Source organism: Rhinopithecus bieti, unplaced genomic scaffold (genome assembly GCF_001698545.2).
Source record: "Rhinopithecus bieti isolate Rb0 unplaced genomic scaffold, ASM169854v2 scaffold_5191, whole genome shotgun sequence".
Taxonomy (NCBI): Eukaryota; Metazoa; Chordata; class Mammalia; order Primates; family Cercopithecidae; genus Rhinopithecus; species Rhinopithecus bieti.
The window spans coordinates 1357145-1371449 of record NW_016804727.1 but is presented as its reverse complement, the minus strand read 5'-3'; the positions used below and the strand labels follow the sequence as shown (position 1 = coordinate 1371449).

At 35.6% G+C, this 14305-nt stretch overlaps 1 protein-coding gene across 1 annotated transcript in view; it reads left to right on the top strand.

The window, feature by feature from the left end:
* ANKIB1 (ankyrin repeat and IBR domain containing 1) overlaps positions 1–14305 on the top strand; it is a 172907-nt gene that overhangs the window by 92514 nt on the left and 66088 nt on the right. Inside the window, 2 exon segments of the mRNA XM_017870314.1 lie at positions 475–657; positions 9524–9641. Coding sequence (XP_017725803.1) covers positions 475–657; positions 9524–9641 — 301 coding nt within the window.

Here is a 14305-nt window from a genome sequence, read left to right as displayed (position 1 = left end):
AATTTCATTTCAGTGTTTCACTGGATAATGAATGAAACTTTTGTCTGCCATGCCAGGACATCCAGACATTAGTAGTTAAATTAACAGTATCAGCAGTGTCCTTGTTTAAGAAAGATTTTTAGAAATTATAAATTAACAAATTTAAAGTACTGAATAACTATAAACTTTTTCAAATTTTATTTTTGGACTAAGCAAAATGCTTAAGAATTTCTGAAGTTTAAAAAATCGGTTTTGGGTTTTTAAAAATTTTTTTTTTAACGAGAGGAACTCATTACTGAAAAACAAGAATTACTAATCTTAAAATCAGAAGCCTCTGGTATCTAAATACCTTTTTTTTTTTGGTCATTTCAAATGCATACTGTACATACTGTTGCATTTTGTTGTGTTAATTTTATTATATTTTAATGTTTTAAAATAGCATGAAATAACTTGTTTGAACCTGTGGTTGCAAGTTTTTGAAAAAAACTTTTTTAGCTTTTAGTAAAACATGGAGGAGACTTGTTTGCTGAGAATGAAAATAAGGATACTCCTTGTGATTGTGCTGAAAAGCAACACCACAAAGATTTGGCCCTCAATCTGGAATCTCAAATGGTATTCTCACGGGATCCTGAGGCTGAAGAAATAGAAGCTGAATATGCTGCATTAGACAAACGAGAGGTCAGTTTATTTTTTTCTCAGTAAAAAAATTACATGTAATTTTAGATTGTATGTTGTTTTGTATTTTTTTCTTCTTTAAAACTCAGTTTGTGTGTTCTTCTTTACAGTATTCTAAATATCCTGTCATCTTCATAGCCATAAAGTATAAAAATACATCTAGGCCAACCACGGTGGCTCATGCCTGTAGTTCCAGTGCTTTGGGAGGCCAAGGCACTGGAGTTCTGAGATTAGCCTGGGCTATATCAAGACTTTATCTCTACAAAAAATCTTAAAAATTTGCCAGGAATGGTGGCCAACACTCATTGTCCTAACTACTCAGGAAGCTGAGGCAAAAGGATCTCTTGAGCCCAAGAGTTCAAGGCTGCCATGAGCTATGATCATGCCAAGGCACTCCAGCCTGGTGACAAAGTGAGACCCTGTCTCTAACTTTAAAAATAAATAATAACATCTAGGAAACCTGGAGCTATGGGTCTTTTGTCTGTCATATATGAGTGTGTTTACTTATAAATAAGGTGCTGATGTGAGGTATGAATCCTATCCACTCCTCCTACTACAAGACTCCAGTCCTCCTGTTCATCAGTCTCACCTTCTCCTTTGGATTGATCGTATCAACAGACTTGCTTTGGTAGATCCCATCTTAAAAACCAAACAAAAAACCATAAAAGCAGCCATTGACTCAACCCTTCCCTAGCCCTGTCTCTCTTCCCCTTTAGTTGTAGCCCTTATAAGGGCCCTTATAAGATATCTCTTATCTTCTTAGGAGAGAACCGCTTCCTCGCCTTCCATTCACTCTTTAACCCACTGTAGTATGACTTTCTTCCCTGCTACTCTGATGGAACTGCCCCCCGTCATGGAGTGACATGTTGCCAAATGTAGTAGTTTTACTTTTCTGCCTTCATCTTACTTGAATTCCTCAGTGGCACTTGACGCAATTGACCAATCCCTTCTTAATGAAACACTTTTCTCTAGGCTTTGAGGACAACATTCTCTTCTGATTTTCCTTTATGTCTTCCCGGTCTCAATAAATATTACCTCTGTTCACTGAGTTGCTCAAGCATAAATGGGGGAAGCATTCTTGATTCCTCACATTTTCTTAATCATCACATCCAAACAGTTGGGGAATCCTGTCAATTTTACCTCCAAAAATGCGACGTAAATTAATTTGTTCTTCCCAACCTGTACTCCTACCTCTCTAGGCGCTCACCACCTTCACTTCTTATCTGAGCTACTGTAATAGTTTCCTTACTGGTCTTCTTCCTTCTATTCTTGTATCTTTAGAATCCATATCGTACACAGGATTCAGAATGACATTTTAAATGTTATACATATCATTTAAATCATTTAATGATTTTTCATTGTACTTAGAATAAAATCCAAACTGTTTGCTCGGATGTAAGCCCTTATGTGATCTGACCACTATACCTTTTTTCCCCAGAACACCTTGCTGTCATTGTAATGCCTAGACTACACCAAGGCATTTGCAGTTGCTCTTTCCTGCGTCTGAAATCTCCCAGCTATTTTTTGCCATTCTTTCTAAAATAGATCTCCTCTCTTCCCATTATTCTTTACTATATGCCCTTTTATTTTACATTTTAATTCTTTTTTATTAGTAGTATTTTGATTGAAAATAATAATTGTATACATTTGGAGTACAGTGTTGTATTTTGGTATGTATATACAATGTGGAATGATTAAATCAAGCTAATTAACATATCCATCCCTAACTCACCTATCATTTTTTAAGATGAGACATTTGAAAGGTACTCTTATTTTGAAATATACAATACATTGTTATTGGCTATAGTCACCATTGTGTAATAGATCTCAAAACCTATTCTTGCTGTCTTATCTGAAACTTTATACCCCTGTTTATTTTCACAGGACCTATCACATGCTATGATTATTTTATGTATTTGTTTACTTGTTTATTGCCTTTCTCTCCTATCAGACTGTCAACTCTGTGAAGGGTAGAGCCATATCTGCCTATTCAGCAGACTATTTTCAGTATTTGAAACACTGCTTGCACAAAATAGGCATCTATAGATATTTCTTAAAGAAATTATTACCCAGTAAATTTTTTCCTCCCAAAAGGATTCTGATTCCTCAGTGTTTAGTGCTAACTTGATTCTAAAAGGTATTATGTAACTATTGGTTTGTACATGTTTAGAAAAATAATCATATGATCATGTTGTTTATTTTCCCCATGGATTCCCAACAATTTTGGAGCTTTATACTCTCCATATGGCCAAAAGAACTGAGTTTGTTGGGATTAAAATTTACTTTTTAAAAAATCTTTTGTTTCTGTAGTTAGGTTATTTTATAGACAAGCTTATTCATATTAAGTACATATAGAAAGAGAGAGGGCCTGTGCCCTAAGCATTTTGCTGTCCCTTCACATGGTTATTTAATCCACATGGGAACCTTGAATGACAGTTGTCCTCTCCTCCCCACCTTTTTTTAATGAGGAAGATAAACTGGAAAATAACTGAGTAACTTGCCAGAATCAAAGTGAGCTGAACTTAATTCTTCTGACTTTAGGTCCAAGCAACTTCCACTTGCCATGTTGCCTTCTTTTTGACAATCCATTATCTTGAGTCAAACAGAAATTTTTACTGTAATAATTAGTATAGTCATTTAGTCAGAAGACATTTAAGCAGTAATATTCCAGAAATAATATTGTTGTAATTAAATTGTAAGACATTTAGATTTTCCCCCAAAATACCGTCTTATTTTAATTTATAATTGCATCAGGGAGTAACAGTAGGCATTATCAGTAGATTTAAGATCTAAATGGACTTAATATAACTAACATCATGTTAAGAAAAAAGTTACAGAATAGTTTGATACTAATTCTATGGGAAAAAACGACTGTATACAAGAAGAATATTGAAGTATACCAAAACGATCATTTTGATTATAGGTAATCTCCTTTTACAATCATTATTTTGTCTATTTTCATGCATTTCCTGACATTTGTAATGAGTATTTATTGCTAAAAATGTAAAATAATTTCTTCATCCTGACTGTATCCCAAGTGGTAACGGTTTCTTATGTGTACTACCAGACTTAAGCAAACATACATGTAGATTGAATTTTTAATGCAAAAGTAAGATCATGTCATATATTGTATTCTATATTTTTTCAACTTAACAATGTATCATGAACATCTCTCCTAAGTCAGAACATATAATATACATATTTTAAACATTTACCTATTGCCAAACATCTAAGTAATTTATATATTTTTACCTTTAAAAACAAGGCTACAGTGAATATTTGCCTGATATATATCTTCTTTATCCAGTTGTGCCATTATTGTAGTTAAAAATGCGGATTCTAGAGCCAGACTGTCTGAGTTCATATCTTTGCCTGATGACTAACTTACTATGTGACCTTGAGCAGATTACTTAAACTCTCTGCCTCAGTCTCTTCTTAAAATGAAGTTAACAGTCCCTACCTCATAGGGTTATAGTGATCCTTAATGAGTTAATATATGTATATGCTTCGACCAGTGCCTGACTCATTTTCAACATTAGCTAATTGTCTGCTGCTGTAATCATGATTATTACTTCATAGTCATCATTATTGCATTGTATACACATTTTAAAAGTGTAGTTCCTATGTGTCTTTAGAAATTGGTTTGATGGGTCATAAGATTTTAAACTTTGTCAGATGCTCTTAAACTGTCCAGAAAGATTATATTGATTTACTTTTATTTCATTAGTATATTAGAGAATCTTTTTCTCCACATTCTTGCTAGCACTGAATATTATCATTGTTATTATTATTTACCCAGTTTGGACAAATAAATGGTACCTTGTTTATTTCTCTGATTATTGTGTAAATTGACTGTTCGGTTGTGCATTTTCTATGAAGTATGTTTTCTTAATGCTTTCTAAGAGAACTTTGTGTATTTTTCCATATCCTAAGTTTTTTACTTATATGGTATTCAGAGGTATAAATTTTTTTCCTTTTTTGTCTTCTGAATTTGTGACTTGCTAATACTATGATCACATGTCCCTGTATTTTTCTAGTTTGGTAGATTTTTTCAACGCATATTGGATTTGTTTTGTCTACTATTTTCACAATGTAAAGAGTAATACTTTCATACTCAAATAAATGCCTATATTACCTGGATGTTTACAGCAGTACTATTTATAATAGCCAAAAGGTGAAAACAACTCAAATGTTTATCAACTAATGAATGGGTAAACAAAATGTGAGATATACACACAATAGAATATAGCTCAGCCATAAAAAGGAATGAACTACTAATACATGCTGTATATAATATGGATCAACCTCAAAAACATTATGCTAAGTGTAAGAAGCCAGACACAAAAGGTCAGATTTGGATGATTCCATTTATATGAAAGATCCAAACAGATAAAAGCCATAGAAACAGAACTCATATGCTGGACATTGCCTTAGCTGGCTACCTGGTTAGCAGGTTTAACCTACTGTGTTCTGCAGGAGCTGCTGGCATCCTGTGATGCTCAGGCAAGAACAGCTGAATAAGGAGAGAGAAAACTAAAATGCCAAGAACTGGGGGCAGGGAAGATAAGGAGTGACTGCTTAATGTTTATAGGACGTTCTTTTGGAATGATGGAAATGTTTTGAAACTAGATAAAGGTGATTGTACAACACTGGAAGTGTTCTAGATGTTGCTGAATTGTATGCCTTAAAATGGTTAATTTTATGTTATGAGTTTTACCTGAATTTTTTAAAATTATTTTTAATTTGAGAAAGAGTCTCACTCTGTTGCCCAGGCTGTAGTACAGTAGTGCGATCTCAGCTCACTGCAACCTCCACCTCCCGGGTTCAAGTGATTCTCCTGCCTCAGCCTCCCAGGTAGCTGGGATTACAGGCACCCACTGCCACACCTGGCTAATTTTTGTATTTTTAGTAGAGACAGGGTTTTACCGTATTGACCATGCTGGTCTTCAACTCCTGACCTCAAATGATCCACCCACCTCAGCTTCCCAAAGTGCTGGGATTACAGGTGTGAGCCACCACACCAAGCCCCCTTGAATTTTTAAAAATGTCAATGCTTTCTTTAAAACTTATATTTGGGCGGGCGCAGTGCTCAAGCCTGTAATCCCAGCACTTGGGAGGCCAAGACGGCGGACACGAGGTCAGGAGATCGAGGACATCCTGGCTAAACACGGGAAACCCCGTCTCTACTAAAAATACAAAAAACTAGCCGGGCGAGGTGGCGGGCGCCTGTATCCCGTACTCCGGAAGCTGAGGCAGGAGAATGCATAAACCCGGCGAGGCGGAGCTTGCAGGAAGCTGAATCGCCACGCACGTCCAGCCTGGGGACAGAGCGAGAACTCTGTCTCTACCTTCTACTTTTTTTTTTTTTTTTTTTTTTTTTTTTTTGAGACGAGTCTCCTCTGTCGCCCGGGGCTGGAGTGCAGTGGCGGATCTCTGCTCACGCAAGCTCCGCCTCCCAGGTTCACCGCCATTCTCCTGCCTTCAGCTCCCGAGTAGTGGGACTACAGGGCGCCCGCCACCTCGCCCGGCTATTTTTTGCATTTTTAGTAGAGATGGCGTTTCACGTGTTAGCCAGGATGTCTCGATCTCCTGACCTCGTGATCCGCCCACCTCGCCTCCCCAAACAAAGTGCTGGGATTACAGGCTTGAGCCACCGCGCCCAGCCTGTACCTTCTACTTTGACCCTGGTTGACTTCTGGATTATTTTGCTTATGCTAGTGATTTTACATGGCCTGCTGTGTGATTGCATTAAGTCGTATATTTAGGTACTTTTAAAAATTTATGTTCTGAAGGTGAAATGTATATTTCAGCTGAGTTTTAATTTAGTTAATGATGTGGACAGTGTATAATATATTTCTATAACTTCTTAATTTAGTCTTTTCCTCCAAATAATTAAATTATAAATTGGTAAAATTCACTTCTTATTCCCATCATTCAACAAAACTGAGTGACTGCTAGACGCTGTTTTAGATGCTTGGAGGAACAGAGATAAGTGACTCCATTCTAAGTGTTTACATTCCAACAGGGAGAGAGAAACACACAAATAAGTTTAAAAGTAAGTGAACATGTAATTTTGGAGAGTGGGAACTGCTATAAAGAGATTTCTTAAATGAGGTATTTAAGTGATGGCTAGGAAGAGTGTGGTCAATTTATTTAAACACCAAAGGGAGAACAGAAAAATTAGCGAGTATTAGACCTAGGTTGGGGTCAGATTCTGTAGGAGTAGGACTGTGCGGCTACATCCAAATATATGAAGGGAAAAGTGGGCAATATGCTGCTATGAAAGCCCATCTAAAGAATCATCCTTCCCTTCCCCTCTCTTAGTCTATATAACTTTAAAAGGCTCAACGTTCTTTTTCTGGCAAGAAACTCATGCTGGACATTGCTGACTACATTAGTTAGCAGGTTTAACCTCCTCTGCTCTGCAGAAGCTGCTGGCTTCCTGTCATTTCAGAGTACAGTTCAGGGTGGCCTAGGTCTTCATGCACACAGGCAAGAACTGCTAAATAAAGAGAGAGGAAGTGGAAATGAAGGGAAGGGTCAAAGAATCCTAAAATCTTTCCTGGCTATTTTTTCCGCCCTCCCTCCCAAGCTAAGCTCATGGATCAGCTAATGAGAGATTGCTATTAAGGGGGAATTAGAAATATCCTTTCTCCCTGAGCATCTAAACATCTTTTAAATTTTTAACAGTTACAGATACTTTTGGGTAAATAAGTGCCTATTCTTTTTTTTCCTTTTAGCAATAAACATGTTTTACCGATAGGGAGGGGAGGCTATTTTCCTTGTGAAAAAAATAAGAACAAATACTTGCATAACGCCTTTACATGACAACCTTTCTGAAATAATTTTTGAAGAGAACTATTATAATAATATGAAGGTAGTGCAGTTTGTATAATAGGTTGTTTCACAATTTTTCAGTGGTCTTTTGGTAGCAGTAGTATGCACTGATGCAAAAGAGGTAATTTTATTCATGTTTCTTTTAAATTTAGTTTTTCTTTTTCTTTATGTCAGTACTGACTGCTTTGAAGGTTATTGCTGGTTTGTTTAGTCTGAAAATAGAAGCAGTTTATCTTTGCAACAGGAAAGAGAAAGGCACCTTCATTTTAATCTGTCTTGCAGAAGAGAGAAGTAGTGCCCACTTGGGACTAAGCAATGTATTAAAATGCTTCACATGACCTAATTACAGTTCTGTTGTGAAGATTCAGAGTGCATATGTTATATGTTCATGAAGGCAGTGTGTCTTTATCCTTTAAGAATTATTTTTCTTCCACTGTTACCTATTGAAGTTTAAAACTGCATGCATTTTAAAAAACTGGATCTAGGCAGATTGTTTCATATTATCCCTTCTTTCTTAATTTACCTAAAATTAAATCTTCAGATACATTATGTCAGAACTGCAAGCAAAGCTAATTTTCTCCTGTACGTTACTTGCACTGTCATTCTCTAGATAACACTGGTCTGGAGAATCATGATTAAATTCACCATTTTCTCTCTCCCTATTTGGTTCAACGTAAATGAAGTCGAATGATGGCTAACCTGAAAAAGAACATTTACAATATAAGACCAGGAAGTATGCAGTTGCCACCATTGGGAATATCAGGAAATATTCACTGTCATTGCTGAGGCAAGGAGAGGTACCTAGAATCCCAAGTCTGGATTTGGAATACATTTTCTAGAAGCAATGTATGACTTCTGTACTGGAATGGGTAGTACTAATTTAACCATTAAAGCATTTACTAAGTTTTTGTAGGGGAACTCATGTTTCATAAATTAGCTTAGAAGCAAATTGTATGTGATAGTTTGGGGCTTTTTAAAGGATAATTTGGATGAAATTGCAGTGCTTCTTTCTCTCTTACTTAATAGTATTCCTATATAGAAAAGTTTTGATTAACTTTCCTTTAAAAAAAACAAAAAGGTCTTACTATGTTGCCCAGGCTAGACTGCAGTGGCTATTCACCGGCATGCTCATAGCACACTACAGCATCAAACTCCTGGGCTCAAGTGATCCTCCCACTTCTCAGCCTCCCTAGTAGCTGAGACTGTGGGCATTCACCAAGTTCTGCTCCATTTCTTTTATGTTGATAGGATACCCAAAACTGTGCCTAAATGAACATATATATTCGTACTCAGTTGATTTGCAGAAAGAACAGACTGGACAATAATACCCAAGAACTTGAATAATTATTGCTCAGTGGTGGAATTGTAGGGTTTTATTTCTCATACTTTTTGTATAATCCAAAATTTTTAAACTGTAAGATAAGATGGTCTTGCCCTTATGATATTTTATTTTTAGAATAATAAGGTACATGAGTCCCAGCATCTGTTTTATAGCATAAAAGAGACTTGTGAAAGGGCAGTTTGAAGTCCATGATAGTGGAGCATTAAAAAAGCCTTTTTGAACTTTAATAACCAAATTTAAATAGGAAGATTTTAAATGATAATCATGTACAGTCATCCCTCAGTGTCCGTGGGGATTGGTTTCAGGACCCAGGACCCTCATGGATACCAAGACCCACAGATACTCAAGTCCCTTATATAAAATGGGTAGTATTTGCATGTAATGTATGCACATCCTCCCATATACTTTAAATCATCTCTAGGTTAGTTATAATAACTAATACAATGCAAATAACATGTAATTAGTTGTTATACTGTTATTTAAGGAATAATGACAAAAAAAAAAGTCTGTGCATGTTTAGTATAGACACAACCATTTTTTTTTTCCCAAATGTTTTCAATCCACAGTTGATCCAATTCATGGAATGCAGAACTGTGGATACATAGTACTGACTATATATTGTTTATAGGCATTTTGATACTTCCTATGAGTATAATGCCCATTTAACTTTATTTTTTTTTCTTTTCAAAGCCATATGAAGGATTAAGGCCTCAGGATCTTCGTAGACTAAAAGATATGCTTATTGTGGAAACTGCAGACATGCTTCAGGCTCCTCTCTTTACTGCTGAAGCTTTACTTCGAGCTCATGGTAATGAAAGAAATGTCTTATGCTTCTGATAACATAAGTAACTTTTGAAACTTCTGAGTTTTAAAAGGGCTATTTTGTACATGAATACAGAACAAAATGGTTTGTTAAAAAAGCCTAAGTTGTGTTTTGTGCAGTTGTTACTTCTATACTCAGTTCTTCATAACATCTTGTATGTTGAAGTATAAACTGGCATATATCTAAGAGGAGAAATTGGAAAATTCTTTTTAGAAATTGAGCTACTGAAGCAAATTATAGATTGTCTAATTTTAGAAATATGTCTAATTTGAATGAGATTGAATGACTATTGAAATCCATAGTCCTAGCCCTGGTTTTGATATTAATTTTTGCTGAAGTCATTCAAGTATAAAATTATGGTAGTTCAATTATATACCTAAGAATTGTGCTATTTGTATTGTCAGTTGTATTTATTTTATGTAGTGCTGTTTCTCCCCATGAAGTCACAAAGTGAAGTTAAAGGGTCACCTTGAAAATATATTGTCCCTTTTAAGGGTGGTTTTCTTGTTTTTTGTTTTATTTTGCTTTGTTTTGTTTTTTTTTAGACATAACTAAGTTTGTGTAACAAAATTTTCCTAAGTACTTAGTTTGTTTTAAGTTCTCTGTAATCTTTGTGACAGGCATTCTGGGAGCTCTCACATGCTGGGTTGGCTTCTGTCATTGCCCACATGATATTTGACATTTTGGCTGGTTTCAAAGAAAATATTTTCTGGTTTAAAATATTCTTATAAAGATAAAGGTAAATGCAGAATTAAAAAAATAAAAACCAAAAATACATTTAAAAAGAAAAGTAAATGGCTATTCTATTCCAGTCATTTTGAGGCCCTAGATAAATTTCTATTCTAGTCATTTTGAGGCCCTGATAAAGATTTATAGTTAAAAATCTTTATAGTTAAAGATTTATAGTTATAGATTTATAGTTGAAATAACTATAAATCTTTATCATCTATACTAAAATAGAATGCCACCTTCCAAAATTTTTATATAATCTTTTGATCAGAAGAAAATTTTAAACTCCCTATTTTATCATTCGTTGATCACCACTGTTAATAATGTGGTGTATAACTCTCCAGAATCACTACCAAAAAATATATATGGAATATATGTATTATATATTTTATATATAATATGTATATATAGACACACACACAAACACACTTTTTTTTGAGACAGAGTCTTGCTCTGTTGCCCAGGCAACAGTGTTGGCTCACTGCAACCTCTGCCATCCAGGTTCAAGCAATTCTCATGCCTCAGCCTCCTGAGTAGCTGGGATTACAGGTGCACACCACCATGCCCGGCTAATTTTTGTATTTTTAGTAGAGACAAGGTTCCATCATGTTGGCCAGGCTGGTCTCGAACTCCCAATCCAGGTGATCTACCTGCCTCGCCCTCCCGAAGTGCTGGGATTACAGGCGTGAGACCCCACACCCAGCCTACCTTCAATACTGATGTTTCCCACAGTTCTACAATTGCCATTCTTTTCTCACCTTACATACCTGTAGCTCTTAAATTTTAATGTAAATAAGGATTGCCTGGGAAAATAAACGTAGATTCCTAGGAATAACCCCAGAGAATCTAAGTCATAAGATCTAGTGTAAGGCCTAAAAATATGTGTTGTGAACAAGCCTACCAAGTGGACTCTTCTCTGAGAAACATTGCTGTGCACATTTGTCTCGTAAAATCTGTGGCTTCAAAAACCACCTAAACAATAAAGATTATGTCTACAATCTGACTTTAATCAAGTATTCTACTGTATTTCTAAAAGCCTGTTTATTATTTCTCGCTATCTACGGATGATCACAGCTAGACTCATCATTTCTCCCATTGTGTTGATTAGTGGGCAGCAATATTCACCTAATTTTCCTAGCCAGAAACTTGAAAGTCATATTTGAAAGTCTCTATTGTATTTGGCCACAGTCCCATTATTTCTCTTTCTAAATATCTTTCAGCCTCCCCTCACCCTCCCTAGCTCTTTCAATTCCCACTGCCACTGACTTAAGGCTTTCATTACTTTTCATCTAAATTCAGGTGCCCAGAGTCCTAGTCTCCAGTTTTACCATTCTTCTTTCACCCAACTAATTTCTCATACCGCCACTATTGTGTTCTTTTAAAATGGAAACCTGAGCATGTCATTCCCCTGCTGAAAACCCTTCACTGGCTCGCTACAGACTTAAACTCATCCAAAATTTTTAGTAGACTTTATGACACATAAAGTTCTTTACCTGGACTGTCAGTCTTCCCATTTCTTTGCCTTTCCCACTCCAACTTGTCCTTAGAAATCCTTTCTTCTAGAAAACCTTTCCTAAGTGTGTCTTCCAAAGTCTCAACTGGGACCCATATAATGGGTCTATTCCCATTTTATCCCATGCATATATGTGTCATACACTTAGAATGGAATATTGTAATCTCTTTATTTGCTTCTTTTGTATTATCCTTGAAGCTCCTTGAGATGGCAGCTTTTAATTTTTTTTTTGTTTCCATAATACCTAATATATATTAATCACTCAGAAAATAGTTTTGGAATGAATAAATAATATGCCAAAATGTTATTTTATATTTTTTGAAAATCAGTGTTTTGTTATAAAATTATGTTTTATTGCCATGTTTATAAACTTCAAAGTAAATTCTATAGAAAAAATTTTAGACCTGAGTAAAAAAATTAAATTTAGAAATTCTGAATAGTTTTTAAAAACAAAATATTTTCGTTTTAGCCCATAATAATGCTTAATAGTCATAATGTAAAAAACTTGTACAGAAACACAAAATACCTATGTTAGGGTTCATAGCACCAGAAGGTATACTCTGTCCTTTGCTTGAGATTTTTAAAATGTAAGGTATGCATTTAAATATAGTGTAGAGCTGGCAGAAAAGTAGAAGCTGTTCATCAGCGGGGAGCCACCGCGTCATAGTTACTGGTTAGGGTAGGCTGCTGCTGAAACAAAAATGTAGGATTAAATACAGTAAAAGTTTCTTAATCATGTAATAGTCCAAAGCACTTTCATTTAGATTAGGTAGGATGTGGACTCTGGTTAGGGACTCTGACTGACTGGAACGTTGTCATCTTAAACATCACTACTTTTTTTTTTTTTGAGACAGTCTAACTCTGTCAACCCAGGCTGGAGTGCAGTGGTGCGATCTTGGCTTACTGCAACCTCCGCCTCCTGGTTTCAAGCGATTCTCTTGCCTCAGCCTCCCGAGTAGCTGGGACCACAGGTGCACACCACAATGCCTGGCTAATTTTTATATTTTTAGTAGAGATGGGGTTTCACCAGATGGGGTTTAGCCAGGCTGGTCTGGAACTCCTGACCTCAAGTGATCTGCCTGCCTCGGCCTCCCAAAGTGTTGGGATTACAGGCATGAGCTACCATGCCTGGCCAACAACATCACTTCTGAGGTTGTCCTGGGGGTTATCTAGGCCTACTAGTTACAGCCAGCTAGTCAGAAAGAGAAAAGATTGCATGAAGGAACAATTGTGGGAAGTTTTATGAGCCACTCCTGGAAGTGGCATATGTCACTCCTGCACATGTTTCATTCATTGAGCAGAATTCAGTCATGTGGCCACACCTCACTGTCAAGTGGCCATACCTAACTGCAAACAAAAAAAATGTTTCTACACTGTAGCATTTTTGTGTACAGATAGCCATCTTTGCCAAAGGTCTCTACATTCAGCCAAATCATATACTGTGTCATAACTCTTAAGCTATAGTATCATATAGAATCTAACTTTACCTATAATTTCACCATAATTAAAGGAAACATTTTATCCCTATTTTTTAACACATTGTATCATTAAATATTATGAAATGATCAACTCCATTTTTACTCTATTGATATTTCCCTAAATTAATTGTTTTACAATAAGATGAAACCCAACTAAATTTTCATACTTGGCATTGATAACTTACTAAAGCATTGTTCTATATTTCATTCCTCTATTAGGGCATAAAATAGAGGCTAATTTAGGTTTTCAAGTGAGCATCTCTTCTCTGTCGTTTAGGTAGTATCAGTGACATTTGATAAGCAAATAAGATTTACCAAGGTAAGTGATGGTTGTGAGTTAGACAGTGCATATTAACTATAGTTTACTGTAATTGCTCTTAAAGCCAGGACAGGCTGTGTTTTAGAGCTATTAAACTGAACCATTAGGAAGATTTATAGATTATCCTTGGTAGCATTCATTCATTTTTATACAGGAAAATAGTTTTGAGTATTATACTACCTTGTCAAATATAATCCCAAGGTAATGAAGTTGATGTAGATTAAGCCGACGACATAAATATTTAGCAGTATTTATTAAATGGAGTTGAATTTTAAGAAGGACTATGTTAGGAATACAAAGGTCATTCTCTGAGTATTTCCCCAGTAATAAAAGTAACTTATGTAATTGAATATTACCTAATGAGAAAATGAATATAATTTACAAAATACGTGACTGAGGCTAATTTGCTTGTGCTTAGAATAAATTTATATTGAAGCTTTATTTTTAATTCCTTTGGAGGTTCATCATCTTCCAAGCAATTAAACATTTGTGTTCCCACATCCTCTCTTCTCATTCTGTTCTTTTCCTGGAAAATATTACCTTTTCCCAAGACTTTTTGGAAGTAATACATTTCTCCACCCTGGACTAGGCCTCTCTTCTGAGCTCCATA